Genomic DNA, 18,077 nt, shown 5'->3' on the forward strand with positions numbered 1-18,077 from the left:
GTAGCGATCAATAATGTGCCAAGTAAAAGCAACATTTGGTCCAGCAAAGCCATCACATTAAAAGTATTGAGCTTACATTTTAAAATACTTCTGATAAATAATGTTTATTTACTTAAACATTTTGAAAGGGAAGAATTGATTTTGACAAAAAGGATGTACAACGTTACCTCCAGCAACAAGAGCAGCGGTTGGCACTACATGGGCTGCTGCGACAAAAAGTAACATTAGGTATATTTTTAAGCACTTTTGCTGCGTTTCAGTTTAAACTAACAAAGATACAAAGAAAGCAAGAAAGTTCCCCGTAAGATGGCTTTTCCTTCCACCGTGCAACAACAACCTGCCAGGATGTTATACATGAAGAAATAGGAGATGTGTACATATACATAGTATGTTGAATGAAACTGGGTATTTTTCAAACATGAGTGACATCTAGGGCAGCACGGTGGCTAGTGGTTAGCACTGTTGCCTCACAGCAAGAAGGTCCCCTATGCACAAACATGCATGCGAGGTTAATTGGTGATCCTAAATTGCCCGTAGGTGTGAGTGTGTCTGGCTCTTTGTGTATATGTGGCCCTGCGATGGACTGGCGACCTGTCCAGGGTGTAAGCTCTCGCCTGAAAATAGCTCCAGCAGACCCCCGTGACCCTGCAAAAGGATAAAGCGGGTATAGATAATGGATGGATTGAGTGACATCTAGTGGTCATATTGGAGATAGCAACGACCCTTCAACCTCTGACTTCCTGACCTGTCAAAAGTGTCACCACGTCCATGTCCTTCTAGTTAATTCTTAAACACTTTGTTTATTGTTTATTTTTCTTATGTCGATAAAATGGTCTTCCTACCACGTAGAAAAACTAGTGAGCAAAAACATATAAATGGTTCATTTAAAAGGTAATTAAAAAATACAAAATTCATTAAATGTCAACAGAAGCAGTTATCATTCTTTTTTCCATCTCCTGGATTGCTGCTGTTGTTTTACTCCTTTAACATCTTAAGGACTCATAGGCTTTGGATATAAACTAAATATGATTGTGTAAGCTGTTTCTACATATTCAAATTTAAATGACAAATCTCAGGAGATTTGTCATTTACACCTTGGTTTCAAAAAGGAAATTAATCTCTATTTATGAAAAATCACAATCTTCAAGGTGAAAGAAATTTGTATTGTGGCTGAACATGAACCAGTTGAGGGTCATTAATTCTTGTTTGGTTATTGTTTTTTAGTGTTGTTGTGTAGCATCACTGGCCATAATCCAAGGTTTTGTGGTACCTTTTTGACATCTTTCCCTCACCGTGTTGTTTGGAAAGTTTATGGCTGTCTTTAGATACAAGAATAATCCAAAAGTAGGTATTTGTATGGTTTCATGATTGGATTTTGATATATTTTTGCAAAATGATATAACTTTTTTTTTTTAAATACTGCACAAATCTCTACAAAATAATCCAACCAGATCACTTTCATCCAACAGGGCAGAAAATGACTCTAAAATGCAGCATAACGCTGATAACCAGGAAGAGTGCGTAGAGTAGGAGCATAGCGCCACCCAGGATTTTATTCAGCTTCCACTTGCAGGAAATAATGGAGGCGATGGCAAAGAGGAGCATGAGGAAGAGAAGCGTAGCGGCACAGAAGAGCCCGCTGCTGCCGACAGCCAGTGGAGCAAAACCATGGGTAGGAGTACAGGAGCCTTGTAACTGGAAGACTTTTGAGTGAAGTGACACAGGAAAATACACAATCAATCAAATGATGACTGTGTTCAACTGTTCAGCTACTGTTCGTCAAGCGTGACAGCTCATGAATTAGACGATCGACTGACTTCACAGTGATATCAAAGATGTTACTGCCCACACTGCTGGACACCGCCATGTTCCCCAGGCCTTTACAAGCCAAGATTACACTGGTAATGAGGTCAGGACTGGATATCATTGCTGCCAGCATAGCTGTGAGACTCACCGTTTCTAACATCTCTTCAACCTGTTGAACAGCTAATTTTCATCAAGCAGAAATCGCAGGATGTTTTCAGGATTTGATTGATATAGCTCTCAATCAATTCAGTCTGTTTCAGGAGAACTTGACCTGACAGGCACATCACATGAAGAGGTAGTTGGAGACGGCAATCCATGCAACAGAAACCAGGTGGGTCACAACAACAAAGGTTTTTTGAGATTTCTGTGGGGTAGGAGCAGAAATAAACTCACTCACACTCGCTATAAACATATAAATAAACATTTCATGTATAATTGGTATAAAACATCCATCTGAATCTCCCCTTGTTGTGAACATCAGGAATCGTGAGCCACAGTGGGAGGATGATGGGTAACGACAACAGGTAGGTGGCTTGCTTCCAGCATCTGTCAGGCCACTGTAAGGACACCGGCGTATCTGTTTTTTCTTTCTCCTCTTTCACTTTATTCTCATGGCTGCCATTTGTTGTGGGGTAACCAATGCTTTTATTGCTATTATCTTCCTCAGAGTCTCCAGGGGCCTGTACTACGAAGCAAGTTCAACATATCCAGGATATCTTTTCCTTATCCAGATTCACTAAGCGGGACAATTGCAATCACGCTAAGCGGTCACACGACGGTGGTTATCAACTCGGTAGATCGACCCAGCTTTCTCCAATCTGGATATGAGCGCGTGCACATAAAAGGGGCGGTGTTTTCAGCGCATGACCAATCGCAAGCATGGAGAAGTCCGCTGTCAGAGCCGCTTATTTCAGTAGCGAAGAGCAAACTATAATTTTACGGAAATATGATGAGTATAGGCATATAATACAGGCAAAAAGCAACACAGTTGCAGCTGCAAAATGCAGGAAAGACAGCTGGCAAAAGATCGCTGACTGTATAAATGTGTAAATTCATAGGGATATAAACATATATTTGAATATTCTGGGAATCTTAATCTTAAACTGTAAACCATGATCAGCAATATTAAAATAATAAAAGGCTTGCAATATTTCAGTTGATTTGTAATGAATCCAGAATGTATGACATTTTTTTGTTTTTGTGTTTGCATTACAGAAAATCACAATATTCTAATTTTCTGAGACAGTCCTGTATATATTGGTTCTATAACTATTGTTGTTGACCGATAACTTGTGCTGATGCTGTACCAAAGAATTGGGTTTTTTTATTTATTTTATTTAATTTTTTATTTTTTCAGGAGGGGGGTGTTTAGTATTTTAAAGTGACTTCTCAGAATGTTCGAGGGACGAAATTGAAAATCCCTTTTTTGCTATCCCCTTACAAATGCATCTTCTTTTTGATTTCTTCTTGATTTATTTATTTAATTGGTATTAGTTTTGGATTGACTGTACATCGGATTTTGGGTGATGATTTGTTTTATTTATTCATTGATTGATTTATTTTTTATTTTCTCCTCCACCTCTTTTTTCTTTTTTTCCTTTTTTTTTGATTTTTTTGGATCGTTCATACAGGGAAAGCAAAGGGGTTTTGGTGGTCCCTGAATACGCGTTCTGTTCGGAGGGATCCTCTCACGATCCGCGCACTGAGCTCCACTGGATTCTCTTCGAAAGGGCATGCCATTTTCCAAGAGAGCTGATTGGTCAGTGGGCGGTGCTTTTATACCCGGCGATCTGTATCTCGAACATAACCTGCTCCGGAGCAGGTTAGCTGTTCAGCATAAGTTACCATGGCGATGTGCCCCGATAAGAAGTGAACCACCGTCGTAGTCCTGAAAACCCAGGGTTAAACCTGAAGTTACCTCGCTAACCCCAAATCCCGCTTCGTAGTACAGGCCCCAGGACCTCCTGCATCATGTTCTCCTTCAGTTACATTCACCTAGTTGGAGACATGTTTTTGTCTAACATAATTAGCATCAGTGAAAGGCATCTATGCAGTGATGTGTGGTTGGCCTTCCTTGGATTAAAATCATTCATTTCACCAATGATTATGTTTCTAAGGCAGTTTTTAATGTTTCAAAGTTTATTTAGATGGGACAATGCATATTCATGAACACCACATTAAGTACCGTAGTGTAAATACACCGGGTTTAGCAGAAATGCTAAACCCTCACTCACACTCACGGGGAATTTAGAATGATCAATTTACCCACTATGCATGTTTGCATAGTAGGTAAACTCCACACAGAAAGGTCCTGCTGGGCCTGGGAGTCGAACCGGGGACCTTCTTGCTGTTAGGCAACAGTGCTAACCACCAAGCCACCATGCTGCCTGCTAATATGGATTGAAGAGTAAATGTTACAAGTGCATAAAAAAAAAATCACTAATCAACTATGTAACTGTTATTGAAAAAGGTTTTCTGTAGAGAGGAGAAGCAACTAAGCAACTAAGCAACTAATCTTGGATGAGAACAAATTCTTAGCTTACCTTTTTGCGTTCCACCACACCCAGAACTTTCATCATGGTCTTGTGTTTGTGGAGCCGACTCTCGAACGCTTGCTCTCCGTGAACATTAAACTTCATAAAGATGACATAGAGCATATAACAGGCCACCAGCATCACGGTCTCCCACCACGTTGTCATTATCCAAGAAGACTATAATCAGCAGGATGAGGTCAATAATGCAGAATGACTCTGAATGTCTCTGAAAACTGGCCACTGATTCAGATGAAGAGCTTCTGGACAAAACAAAGCGCACATCCCTATCACAAACAAAATGCTGAAAGCTGCTGATCCCACGGTTGCACCAAAACCCACTAGCTGAAGAATATCGCCGTGGGCAAAAAAGACTCCAACCAAGATGCCGAAAAACTTTGGGATGGATCTTCCAGAAGCCATGAAGGTGGCTCCTGCTACATCTTCAGAGACGGCCAACTTGTCTGATTCTTACTAATGAAGAACTCATTACACACAGTTACAATTGACACAAGCATGTACATCATCCCCAGAATGTGGAGAATCACCCATCCACGTCTACAATCTTCAACAGAAAAGAGATCTTGAGGTTACCCCGGGTAGTGTGGAGCTTTGGAAGTTGCAGGTGTGGCAGTAACAGAAAGGGCTGCAGGGGACCGTGTGACTGTCTCCTTTGAAGGACACACAGTGGTCTTTTTCATGGTGGGCAACAAGAGAGTTTCAGCGTTAGTGGATACTTCGAGGCGTGAAGTTGAATCTATATATTGTACCATATGCATCTCCTGTGTTGTTTGGTCTGCAGACTCTAAACCATGTGTTAGAGGATCCTCCAGCCCTTCGGTCTCTACTGCAGCCTCCCGATCCTCTCCTTTGTTGCCTTTTTCAAAATCCTCACCAGCCTTTGCCAATGGCGTAGGATTATTGAGCTGGACACTGATGACCAGCTGGTGGAGGTTAAAGAAGAAAAGCCCAGAGAGGAGAAACTTAACTTGAGTCGGCTGGAATTGCTTGCGTCTCGTAGTGTTCATTTTGTCATAAAATTTCTGTTTCTACAAACCAAAATGAACAAAAGGACAATAATGAAAGTGAAAGCAGTCTTCCTTATAGGCAGACCAAGGAGTGACACAGTCCAGACCTTCAGCAGCCCAGTCCAGCACCCTTCCTGTTTTAGAAACCTATTTTTAAATGGAAGAAACCATAAAAAGATGTTAGATATTTAAGAATTTGTAAAGAACATTTCAGGCAATTCAAGGTTCTTGTTGGAATAAAGTTATACAATTGTGAAGGACTAAAATGTTCCAAGAGCTGAATTTACATAATCAAAACACACTTTATCGACACAAAATACACAGATTTATTGAAAATGAATGACTGTTAATTTAACTCTTTTATTTAAGTTGCTGCCGAACCAAAACATCTGTGGGCAACCAATGTCCATTACTGAATTAAGTAAATCCAACGTTTTTCAGCGATGGTCTCACTGTGAAACACACAATGAAATGGCTCAATTTTATATTTTCACCAAATGAAAAAAAGTTTCACAAATCAGAAACTGTGTTTAATATATCCTTAACTATCTAAGACATAATTAAATCCATATTTTAGCAATCTAGGTATTGTGGTTTTTGATTGGGACCTGGTCTTAGGTAGTCTGACTGTGAAAAACATTGAAATTGAACTATTTTACTTTTTCACACGTTGAAAAAAGTGAAATCCATATGTCAATGAGTTTTACATATTCTTAAGTATCTAATACACCGTTTAATCCAAGTTTGAGCAGTCTAGTAGGTAGGCTACTTTATTTAATTTTTTTTATTGGGACCTGGCGCCTCATTGCTCTAAAATACATGGATCGTTCCTTTAGTCTGTGAATCGGGAGTAAATTCAATTTCTTCTTTTATGGAATGGGCGTTTCCTATTCTGAGCAAAGTTATTATTAAAATTATAACATTTTGGCATGCAACGGCATGTCCTATGTTTTCACTCCTTTTTGTTCGCTTGACGAACAAAAAACTTTTTTTTCCCTATTTATCAACGGTTTCTTGAGAAACAGTATCCCAGGCCGTAAAAGTGTTTGGAAAAAGGGAAGTGAAAAAAAATCTGATCGCAGTTTTCCCAACCGACCTTTGAAAATCAACTTCAAAGTCTAAATTCAAAATGTTTACTTTTACTTACCCAGATCACGTTAATTGTGTATAGATTTGCTAAGTCGTTCTGCTCATTATAACTTTTTTGATTTTATTTTTCATTCCGCCAAAAAAAGAATAAAAAAAAGTCACATAGGAACTATGTATTCAACCCTGACGGTTGTTACCCGGACGGAGATTTTCACTGCACATTATGACAGTCGATGGCAAACAAAAACACAGAGCGGCTTGTGCATTTTAGTGCTATTTTATCAGGTTATGCCAGTTTTTGTACTCTAAAGTTGTTAAAGTGAATAGTTTTCCATATTATTTGATACACAGCAACCATAGGGTTTTCTCCCATTGGTCTCTTAATCGATAAATGACAGGTTGCTAAATAACTAGCCCAGACGAGCTAGCAGTCTTGTGTGAACATGCGTCCCCTCATAACGTCCTAACTTGCTTTTGTTTGCTGGCCAAACCCTAGAGTCGAGTGCTGACAGTGCTGACAGTTGCACCCTGAAAACAGGTGTGGGGTTCATTGTATTTGAGCAGATCTCCGCCAGCAGGGAGCCATGCCGACCGTGATCCTGGTGGACGCGTCTCTGTCCATGACGCGGCCGGTGTCCCTGGACGGCAGCGAGGAGTTCCAGAGGAAGAACCTGGCGGTGCACGGACTCAACATGCTGTTTGAACACATGGCCTCGAACTACCGCCTGGAGTTCACTGCACTGATGGCCTTTTCCTCCCTCTGGGAGCTGCTGGTGCCTTTCACCAGGGATTACAACGCTTTACAGGTAACGATACTTCACATGAGACGTGTAGGAAAAGCCCAAGCCCGTTCAGTTTTCTCACCATAAACACTTCCGCTGTGCCTGTAAAGACACGCGTTTGTTGCTTGACATTCGGTAGGTAATTGAAGTAACACATAAGTGTAAGCAGTATTCGAGTTGTAAAAAAAAATCAGGGGGGATTGTGGATTTTATCATATGGGGACAGATAATTTGTTCTGATTACAAATAATATAATATATTACAAATAATAGCACTGACCAAAACAACGTCAGAAATACTACAGGAATGACATAGCAGCAGTTAAATGCAGCCTTCTGTAAGCTTTAAATATCCACTGGGCTTACATCAAATTAGGGCTGGGCGATTTTGGACAAAAATAAAATCCCGATTTTTTTCTCTGAAAACCCGATTTTCGATTTCGATTTCAATTTTTTTGGTAAAACTACAAAAGACAATGGAATAAATTGTTTCAAATATTTTATCTTATTTTTAAAGAAAAATAGCAAACAAATTTCCCTATTGGGAATGAAGTGCAATTGAAAGATACTGTAAATCCTCCTTGAGTTTAGTAAAGTGACAACATTTACAATTTTCTTGACCAAACAAAGACGACTAAACGGGCTCTTTGCAGCCAACCAATCACTAAACCAGCTCCTCTGCAGGTAAATGGTAGGTCCTTAGTGAAAACACCTGTTCTAAATGTACAGGCTGATCCAGAAACACAGCAGGGTTTTTACTTTATGGCATCTGGATTAAACACCTCTGCAAAAAAACAACCAATTCCCATGTTGCAAACAGCAGACATTGCTGTAGCATTGTCTTCACATGCTTCTTCAGAGGGTTGGAACAACTGCTGGACAGGATTTTTACTTTATGGCACCTGGATTATACACCTCTGCTTTTCTGTACACTCTTTTCCTATTATATCTGTTTGTCTTATGTTAGCATGTCTGTTGTCCTACCACAATGTTCACTTACATACACATCACACAAACACTACAGTAGTCACCACACTACACACATCACGGTCTTATCTTTTTACCTGCCTTGTCCTTTCATGTTTCACATTGGTGATTTTAGACCTCTCTGACAGAATCAGGGTCTCGCCTGTTCAAATATGTTAGATCAGACTGTCAAAGAGGGGTGGTGAAGGACACACTCACACATGGAGAGTGTGTCCCAACTAACATTAGCTGCAAGATTGAAACAATATATGTTTCACTGAAAATGTTTTACTAAATCATGGTACCAACCATTAATAAATACGCAGACCTTTTTTTTTTTTTTTGAAGAAACTTTGTGTTCATCAGATGATTTGTTTTCTGTACAGGAGGCACTTGGCAGCCTGGAAGATTATGACAAGACCTGTATTGAATCAGCTCTTCACGGGGTCAGTAACGTTGTTCAGCAGGAGTGGGGCAGTTCCTGTCCCTGTCAGGTATTCTGCAAAGCTTTTTTTACACTTTTTATGTATTTATTATTAATTCCAGAGTTCGGGCTGGTAATATATTTGCAGTGATTTAAACTATTTTTGCATATTAGCATATAAAGCCATGCCGGATTGATATGTTAATTAGCAGTTTTAGCTGTAAGGCAGCTCCATGATGTTTCCATGACGTTATGGTACTTTTAATTTCAGACACACATTTCATGCTTTTGATCATGTTAAAAGTAAAGATGGATTTTTATGAATATTTTCAGTTCCTTTCACATTAGGAAACACATTATTGAATCTCAGCTGATTGTTGTGCTCCCGATGTTTGGGTTTTCTCCACGTACTCTAGATTCCCTACTCGGGTCTAAAGACTTGTATGTCAGGTTGATATTTAAATGAACTACAACTGTGAGCATGCACATTTTTTCCTTCTTCCTGTTGGATCAATGAATGAAGTGAAATACAATTTGCTGAGTGTCGAAATCCATAATCTCAGACACATGGACACATTTACAGGCCTTAACTTGGTTATTCACACAATCAAATATTTTTCTAACAGTCAACGATTATAAGAAAATTCCTTATTCATTGCCCAGAGGGGAAAGTCAGTGCTTCTCCCACAGGTGTTCATGTTTCTTTAAACTTTCTCTTTTGTCCAATAGATGGTGCTGGTTACTGATGGATCTCTTGGTATTGGAAAAGGCTCTCTGCGCCACGCCCTCCAAAACCTAAAGCACCGTGGGGATGACAAGAAGTTCCCACTCCCTTTCCCCTTCCCCACCAAACTCTTCATCATGTGTGTAGCCAATGCTGAAGAGGTATTTAACCACTGTTTCATTTTTGCTCTTATTATTTTTTTGCATGGTAATCCTGAGAGAAAAATATTAATAGACTCCATGTAACTACAAGCATTTTACAAATTCCAGCCTGTCCAATAAAAGTGAGAATGATAAATTAGCTGTTTGTTTGTTGTTTTTACACTTTATTTTATTTTTTAATTTATTTATTTTTGTACATAGTTTTTTTCACAAACACCATTACTTGTATAGCTGGTAGGTTTTTCTTACACATATTATATTGTTATTATATTTTATTATTATATTATTTCAGTAATTTACAGCTTTGGGTTGATTTGATGGAATTAATTAAATCAGGTTTGTGGTCTTGTGCAACTGTAGTTACAAATGACCGATGCGATGGATAACTTGGAGGAGCTTCTTCGTCTCAGTGGAGGAGATGGACAGATCTTCACTTTGGATGGACCGCTTTGCATGAAGAGTGTACAAGCAATGTTTGGGTAAGACTACTTGGAGAAAAATATATACTGTATTTCGCGGACCATTAGGCGGACCGCATTATAAGGCGCAATGTCAATAAACGGGTCTATTTTCGTACATAAGGCGCATTTTTTTTAAGGCGCATGATAAAACATATATAAACAAAAAAGTCAGGTAAGTAGAACTTTATTCAACTCATTCACAATAACAATATTGTTCAGTTGTAACTAAAACAGAAAAATACACATATTTTAAATAATTCGTCTTCAACTAATCCAGAAATAAAAAGTGGCGGAGGTAAGCGTTGTACTACGTCCTGTTCTCTGATTGGTTCATCGTGGACAGGGACATCTGAAGTTAGTGTGAGGTTGTAGTCCAGCATTTGATTATAATTGGATTATGATACAGATTTGAAAATTGGGTTTAGCTAAAAACCTAATGTTGGCTGGACGTCTAATTACAGTAAGGTAATGTTGACTAGATGTTGGATGATGGTTGCTTGCCAGCGCTACATAATTAGTTATCTACTGTCGTCTGACGTTGCAACCCGTATCCAGCCAAGGACCGACTTAAATGTGTCTGAACGGTCTGACTGTCAATCAAGCGGAGCGGCTTCATCGCTTACCAAAGTCACACTACGAGTGCACAGTTTTTGAGCGCGGTGTACCACACAAAATTGGTTTGAGGTCAGTAAGCACAACAAAATTCTTACATAAGGCACCCTGGATTATAGGGCACACTGCCGATTTTTGAGAATATTTAAGGATTTTAAGTGTGCCTTATAGTGCGAGAAATACGGTACTGGAAATCCTTTACTCATCTTTTTTTATGTCTAGTGAGCATGTTCATCTGGATAAAGGAAGCAGCAATGTGGGGATCATTTTTTGACCCCTCCAGTGCATATACCAATATATCAATAAAGTTGAATTGAATTTAATTGAATGAAATATCTCCAGGAGGCTGATCGATCACGCGTACTCTCCCTTCCACGCGGTGTTGCATTGTGGGAATCTGTCGTCAGACGTTCAGGTGTTTCCTCGTCCTGAGCCTGTCTTAGTGGATGAAGAGGTGGAACCCATCCCCCGAACAGTCAGTCCAGGTATTAAGCAGGCCCTAACACTTCAATGTAGATCTTAATTTTAACAGCAGATATTTTTAAACAAATAATGCATTTTCTTGTAAAACTTTCAGATCTAGAAATTGTGGGCTTTGTTGAAATTGCTGACATTTCCAGTCCTCCTGTAATATCCAGACACTTGGTACTTCCTGTTGCTGTAAACAAAGGTTTGTTTCAACATTTCCACTGCATCAGTCTGTTGAAGCATGAAAATGTGATTTAGTTATAAATTAGATGAGCAGCATGTTCGCACTGAAATAAGCACAGAGTTAACAAGTAAAGTAACACCGCTCATGGACTCATTTCCTTCTGCTTTTTTTGTTCCCAGACTTTAAGAATAGCTTGCTGGTTGTTATTACTGTTTTCAGGAAATTACATCCTGTTGCAATGAGGCAAATTCAGCATATGCTGCAAGTTATACAAAACAGTAAAGGGGGGGGTTGCACGAGATGCACGTAACTCTAAAAATGGAAAACAAAATCTGTGAGCCCCTAGTCTTCATAAGACATGCATTAACTCATTTTATTTCCATTCAACTTCAGATGTGGATGAGGTTGGCACGGGGGCCACAGATGAGCTTGAAGAGGAACCTTCTGCAAGCCAAATGGCAGGAAAAAGTCCAAATTTTTGTGTTCTTTTACATGGAAGTTTGAAGGTTGAAGGAATGATAGCGCTGGTCCAGCTGGGGTGAGATACAACACAATTCTTTATAGTTGAAAATAGTATTTCTGTTTGATCGACTGTAGAGGAAGAGACGATGTATTTTTATAAACAGATGGCCACATTTACTTTGTTTTTCTCATCCCAGGCCTGAGTGGTTTGGGATGTTGTATTCTCAAGCGGACAGCAAGAAAAAGTCAAACCTGATGATGTCTCTGTTTGAGCCTGGTCCAGAGCCTCTGCCTTGGCTGGGCAAGATCTCATTTTTGGGACCGATCTCAGGTAAAACAACCTCTCCAGTATGTCAGATTGACATTTTCAGGACATTTTAACGCTAGAAAATAAACTAGAATCTCCAACCATTGTGGATGTTATATTGTTCTGAAGATCAGATAACAGATAGTCAAGCAGTTCCTGTTTACCCATCCTTCTGCTTTGACCTTGATGCTGTTGATCAACTGATGTCAGTGTTTAATGTTTTTTTTTTTTCTGGTATTTTAGAGGCTGCTGAAAATCCCTATGGAGAGGACGACAGCAAAAGTCCCTTTCCTGTGCAGCCATCGGTCAAACGAAGTTATGCCCAGAACGTCACTGTGTGGATAAAGGCCAGTGGATTACAGGTGCAGTAGAAATCCATGCAGAGGAGATGAATCACAAAAAACGAGATTTTAATCCTGCTTTAAGAGGGGATTAAACCCAAATTTAATTGGTTTAAAGTTGAAATATATCCTAAATGTTAAGTATGCTTTAATTATCTACTAAAACTTACATGAACACTTCTTCAAGCATTCAATTCATAACTTCAACACACAACTGCACGCTTGGAAAGTCTCGTTCTTAAAGTAAGTCTAAAACTTTTAAATATAAGTAATTTAACCCTTACAGGTCAGCGTATTTAGGCTCCTTCTTCCCTTTTATCATGTTAAAATGTTTAGAGGCTATAAAAATGTGCAATAAAGTCTCCTAGTGTCTTAAAAGGGCATTTTGTGAAGCTGAAGGACATGACCTATAAACACACGCCATGATTGCCATATAGGGATTTGTGTATTATTCCCGTAACATTTTACCAAGGGGCTTCTATCACGGCACCACATCGCTTGAGCTTCACGGGTTAACCTCCGCCGCCTGCATGGGGACCCAAAGTCCCCATATAGTCAAACTTGTTCCTTTACATTGATCCATGTTCTGAAGTCAAAGGATCAGGATCTATTTTTCCCCTTAAGGATTTATGTTGAGTCATGGCCAAAACATTTTTGAATTATTTCTGTCATCATTGACTTATTCCTGTTGTCATTGTACAGACTGATGTCCAAAAGATCCTCAGGAATGCGAGAAAGTTACCAGATAAAACACAGACCTTTTATAAGGTGAGTTTACCTAAAATTGCTGCGCACGAGGCTAGATAGAGAAAATATAACATATAATTTGTCTTATTTGGATTTTTATGCCAACAGGAGCTGAACCGCCTGCGGAAAGCTGCCTTGGCTTTCGGTTTTTGGGAGCTGTTGAAGGGGGTAGCTGATCTGCTGGAGAGAGAGTGCACAATGCTGCCGGACTCGGCCCACCCAGACGCTGCTTTCCAGCTCTCCCATGCTGCACAGCAGCTCAAACTGGCCAGCACTGGGGACTCCCAGTACGCGGATTTTAATCACACCATTGTTCCCATGCACACAGACTTCTCAAGCTGAGTCAATCTGAATTTCCACAAACGGACTGAAATCTCACAGAGTCAGGTGGGATAGACGGAGGTGGGAGGGCATTTGGTGGATCCAGAACGTTTTTGAAGAACATTTGAGGAAACAAGTCAGATAACTGAAAACACAAGTGTGTACATATTTTCTAGGTTTATTCAGGATTCGTTGTGTTTTTTCATAAATTCATTCAGTGTCATAACTCACCTTTTACAGGAGATGGCTGCTAAGGTTAACATTAAAATTACAGGTCAACCTTTGGAAATTAAAGAAAAAGAAACTGCAGATGATGATTAACAGCAGATTTATTGTAGCCCATACAGTAAAGGACACAAACTGCTTTGTGTGTTTTGTCACTGATATGCTTTTCCCTGAGCTTTGAGGGATGATTCAATAATAACTGTTGACAACACCGGTTTTCCCTCATTCACACATAAATGCCTATCAGATAACAAGTGTTGGGTCTTATGATCAGTACTTGTTTGCATTTGGTCAAAAAATACCACAGCAGATCAGAGGTGCGAAAAGAGAGGTTTCACACAGGATGTCGAGTTCTATTACTTCTGACGGTCTTCAATTATCTACAACATGCGGTTTATATGAAAGAGAAACCAATAGATATTAAAATAGGGACTGTTTGTGTACTGATGAGGTGTTGCATCATCTGTAGAGTCTTGATGATGGGTGTAAAGAGGGTCAAATGTCAGCAAACTTAAAGTGGAATATATTTGACCAGAGTAGGATTTTGGAATATGATAATCTTGAAAAGGTGTCCAGAGATAAGCAGGCATCAGAGGTGTTTGAGGAATGTGGTATGTGAATGTTAATAAGCTTTCCTCTTTTTGGTGCGAAAACGCCTCTTCCTCTGCCTGTAAAGATGACGGCAGTTGATAACAAGGCCTGAAGAGAAGGTTAAAAAAAACACTGATCAGTACAGAACTGACTAAATTAGACCATAATATTTGTTTGAATAAGTTCCTCCGGGGACTCACCCAAAAACATGAGCACAAGATAGATGCGCAGGGCATAAGAGAAGCTGATGGAGGTACCGATGGCTTTTGGCAGAGGAATTCTTAAAAGTTTAGTTTCATCAAAGATGGGAATGGACTGTATCACCGCAACAGCTATATTGGATGGAAATATTAGAAGCACATTATTATGGGAATAATGATTAATTCAGCAGAAGTAAACAAGCTCACCTTCGGCTAAAGTTCCTAACGGATACAGCGGTATCCAGACTGTGTATCGCAGCCAGGTGAGGGTTTTCCACTCTGTGTTGAAGCAGCCCAGCATGTAAAATGGATACCTGAAAATCAGTGTCATGTTAGTGTTAGACAAAAAAAGATTTGGTATGTTTATCCGCTAACACTCATTTGCAGGCAGAAGATACATCCTCTGAACACCGTGGTTTAAATGACCTTTTTTCTTTCTTACACAAAACAAAATGCTGCATCTGTGTGGTGCTCGGTGAATCCCTGCGTGAGAACTTTTGCCTTTAGGTTTAGATCCATGTATTAAGTTACATAGCTATCTTATGTAAAGTTTTTGTTGAGTCTCCTTTAATGGATGCTTGTTGTACTAATTGAAAAAAAACCTGCCAGTTTAAGAAAAAATTTAACATCACATTCTGCATCTGATGAAAAAAAGACATCAGCAGCCAGATGCATATAATTGCAAATCTATGTGTAAAAATGTTCGAATGCACAAAAGAAATGCAAAAATGCATGTTTTTTTTATAAATCCATGTGCATATATGCTTTTTTTCAATAAACCTCCGTCTTTTTGGATTTGTATACACAGGGGCTGGATTTCCGTCCACAATTGTTACACCACAACATAATAGAGTAAAATCAACAAAGAAGCAGCACCGTTTTACAAAGTTTGAACTACAATTACAGTACATCGTAGTGTTCATAATATTTTGTGTTTTGGAGTGACAAACAAGTAAAAGATTACAAGCAAGAATTCAGAGAACGTATTGGCTGAAAGCCTCTGTGGTACAGAGGGAACGCTAGAAACCAATTCAAAAAGAAGTAACATACATTCATATTAATTTTAGGTCGAATGTAGCTTTTTATCATTCACTACTTTCTTAGTGGGAAAAGGTGTAAGTTTTGTTTCTGTTTGGCCCATCTTTTTTCCATATATTTATATAAATTAAGATTTTATTTGAATAATACCAGCCACATACAAATATTGTTCATTTACATCACTATTGACTGATGCATTTTTACCTAAAAATCTCAATGGCGCTCCACGTGTAGAAAACAAAGAACACAACGGGCCGGTGGTGCATTTCCTCCAAACTACCAAAAATGATGAAGAGGATAAAATTCCTTCCGATCACCTACCGAAAAAAAATTCATAAAGACCAAAATGAATTATTGCACAACAAATGTGTTCCTGGTTCTATGTATACTTATGAACCTGAAGCTTGTTTAAAAGGCCCCAAATCCCAAACCTGTATCACAGTCGGCATAACACTTGTCCGGACCAAACCAAACGCAGCATTGAGGACCTCAACTGCTGCCAGGATCTGGCAGAACAACATCATGTCCGATATTGTGTGAAACGTGTCATAGAGCGAATCTGAAATGAGAGATGAGCCATCTTTACGAGGTTTCTGTTAACTTCAAAAACTAAGAAAAGCATAAAGACTTTGCTTCCATCACTCATATTTCTTACCTTGGCCAAAAATAAAGAGGCGAACAGTCATGTTGACAAAGATCCATGAAAATCCAAGAAACTGCACCAGATTATAAACAAACAGAAATCCTGTTTTCACATTGACGAATCCTGAAACATTTCAAAGAAATAGACTTATCAGGGAACTGTTTAAACCTATTTAAACAAAAACTGGAAAACATTTTTTGTATCTGAAATTTACTACAAAAACATGCACATTTGAAACGTTCTTTACACATTTTCATTCTCATTATTTACACTCACCTTTGTCTTTGTATCTTACAGCCCGAATCCTGTTCCTCCTGTCCTCCTTATCAACGTAAAAAAACAATAAAGTACTAAATCCTTGCCTTTAGTACCCATAATAGAGATGTCATTACACTATTTCAGAAACATTGACATAACGTAATACTCAGTTTGTGATTGCAATGTTTAATAGAGCAAAAAAACAACGCTTCTTTAGTCTCACCTTTTCCTGGATCTCCATCTCAGCATCTGACTCTTCCAGCCAGCGATCAAAGTCTGGAGCCAGGAAGACTGGTTTCCGCTCCTGTGCAGTCAGTCTTTCCCACCAGCCTCGATGCTCTTTCCGCACTATGATGTTTACCTGCCGCTGCGTGGACTTGTGGCTTACCTGTGCACGCAGATTCATGTGATGAATGCAGTCGGAAATACTACAGGTTACCCATAAGGAAGGAGCCTTCAAAGCTTAAAAGAAAAGCTTACCTCCTGCGTTACTGGTAAAAGAAACTCCAAGCTGAATTCGTATTCATGCTGTCCCTTTGCGCCACGCCCCTGGGCTATAAATAACATTAGAAAAGTCACAAATTAAAACTTTTAAAAAACATATCTATCCAAATTTAAACAAAATCAATAAATGTATTCTCACCACTAAACTGAAGGACTTTCTCGTGTACTTTGACGTCAATGTCCTACAAATAGAAAGACAGGCAAATGAAGAGCATAATACTTCCTCATATAAAATGAAAATTTAGGCTTCAGTTTACTTCCTGTGTTGTGGTCAGCACCAATGACCATAACCCGATTACAGTACTACATTGATACAAACAAGAAAAAGCTGATTTTAATCATCTACAACTCCAAAATAATACTTGCTTTTATTTACCAGTGACATTTAATGCCTTCCTGGAAGACAAGTGTTGAGCTGTGTCTTTTATTTTTGTTTTTCCCTCTGGTTTGGGCAAATTATTATGGCATGAAAAGATTAGCGCAGAAAAAAAGGACAGAAAAGTGTTTGTCATGGTCTCCATTTTTAATCTTTTATACATACTTAATCTCTGTACATGCATTAATATACAGAATCCTGTTATGACAATCAGTCCATATATATGCTGCCTGACTTCAGGCAGGTGTAAGGGGAAGTGTGATGCTGCTGGATGTCCTTGGAGATAATAATCTTTGGAAAAAAAAAGTGTAGATAATCTCACAATGTAGATAAGAGCCAGCGAGTGGGGTCAATTATTAACCCGCGTGACACTGCATGCACGTACAGACACGCTCTTCATATATGATATAGCCTACCACTACATTTATCGCAAAGATGAACTATCAACCAAAATTACTTTCAGCCTAAAGCCTGAATTATGGTTCTGCGTTAAATCGACGGCGTAGCCTACGCCGTAGGGTACGCGACGACGCGCACCGCTCTGCGTTGGTCTAACGCAGAACCATAAATCAGCCATGAGAAATGCATGCATGATTCTCACCTGAGCGTCGGTCAGCTCCACGCGCAGGTAGATTTCCTCGTGTCGTTGGGCCCAGTAAACCAGCGGTGTGAGTGCCATCGTTGTATGAAAGTTATTTCAAATAAAACCAGACTGGTAGGTCAATGAATGGAGTCTCCGGGCTACATGCTAACTGCCCTGGAAGCGTCGGGAGACTGTGCGGACGGGCGCGCTCACGATAGGTTAGTGGAGCGACGTGCTCGTGCAGGA

General features: G+C 39.4%; 2 protein-coding genes and 1 pseudogene across 2 annotated transcripts; 1 reads left to right on the forward strand and 2 right to left on the reverse strand.

The window, feature by feature from the left end:
* Nucleotides 1–1,458: 1,458 nt before the first annotated feature.
* On the reverse strand, nucleotides 1,459–5,365 carry LOC133444888 (sodium/potassium/calcium exchanger 1-like; annotated as a pseudogene).
* Nucleotides 5,366–6,664: 1,299 nt separating this feature from the next.
* ints14 (integrator complex subunit 14) lies at nucleotides 6,665–14,338 on the forward strand. The gene is made up of 11 exons (XM_061721790.1): nucleotides 6,665–7,260; nucleotides 8,588–8,695; nucleotides 9,355–9,510; nucleotides 9,871–9,989; nucleotides 10,926–11,068; nucleotides 11,161–11,253; nucleotides 11,629–11,773; nucleotides 11,895–12,028; nucleotides 12,248–12,366; nucleotides 13,048–13,113; nucleotides 13,201–14,338. Exons 1-11 carry the CDS (start codon nucleotides 7,039–7,041, stop codon nucleotides 13,432–13,434), a joined length of 1,539 nt encoding a protein of 512 aa, XP_061577774.1. The 5' UTR covers nucleotides 6,665–7,038; the 3' UTR covers nucleotides 13,435–14,338.
* Nucleotides 13,576–18,040, reverse strand: hacd3 (3-hydroxyacyl-CoA dehydratase 3). The gene is made up of 11 exons (XM_061721791.1): nucleotides 17,850–18,040; nucleotides 17,012–17,054; nucleotides 16,849–16,922; nucleotides 16,592–16,756; nucleotides 16,387–16,432; nucleotides 16,123–16,233; nucleotides 15,899–16,026; nucleotides 15,672–15,784; nucleotides 14,637–14,743; nucleotides 14,430–14,561; nucleotides 13,576–14,337 (listed from the first exon to the last, which is right to left on the reverse strand). Exons 1-11 carry the CDS (start codon nucleotides 17,925–17,927, stop codon nucleotides 14,261–14,263), a joined length of 1,074 nt encoding a protein of 357 aa, XP_061577775.1. The 5' UTR covers nucleotides 17,928–18,040; the 3' UTR covers nucleotides 13,576–14,260.
* Between the last annotated feature and the right edge of the window lie 37 nt (nucleotides 18,041–18,077).

The sequence above is a fragment of the Cololabis saira genome, chromosome 5, assembly GCF_033807715.1.
Source record: "Cololabis saira isolate AMF1-May2022 chromosome 5, fColSai1.1, whole genome shotgun sequence".
Taxonomy (NCBI): domain Eukaryota; kingdom Metazoa; phylum Chordata; class Actinopteri; order Beloniformes; family Belonidae; genus Cololabis; species Cololabis saira.

Excerpts from the sequence above, each read along its gene's own strand:
- ints14 (XM_061721790.1), top strand. The coding sequence starts at position 7,039 with ATGCCGACCGTGATCCTGGTGGACGCGTCTCTGTCCATGACGCGGCCG. Across the intron at positions 9,990-10,925 it reads AGTGTACAAGCAATGTTTGG|GAGGCTGATCGATCACGCGT; the intron begins GTAAGACTACTT and ends AAATATCTCCAG. Across the intron at positions 12,367-13,047 it reads TAAAGGCCAGTGGATTACAG|ACTGATGTCCAAAAGATCCT; the intron begins GTGCAGTAGAAA and ends GTCATTGTACAG.
- hacd3 (XM_061721791.1), bottom strand. The coding sequence starts at position 17,927 with ATGGCACTCACACCGCTGGTTTACTGGGCCCAACGACACGAGGAAATC. Across the intron at positions 16,757-16,848 it reads TTTTACCAGTAACGCAGGAG|GTAAGCCACAAGTCCACGCA; the intron begins GTAAGCTTTTCT and ends CTGCGTGCACAG. Across the intron at positions 16,234-16,386 it reads TGTAAGATACAAAGACAAAG|GATTCGTCAATGTGAAAACA; the intron begins GTGAGTGTAAAT and ends GAAATGTTTCAG.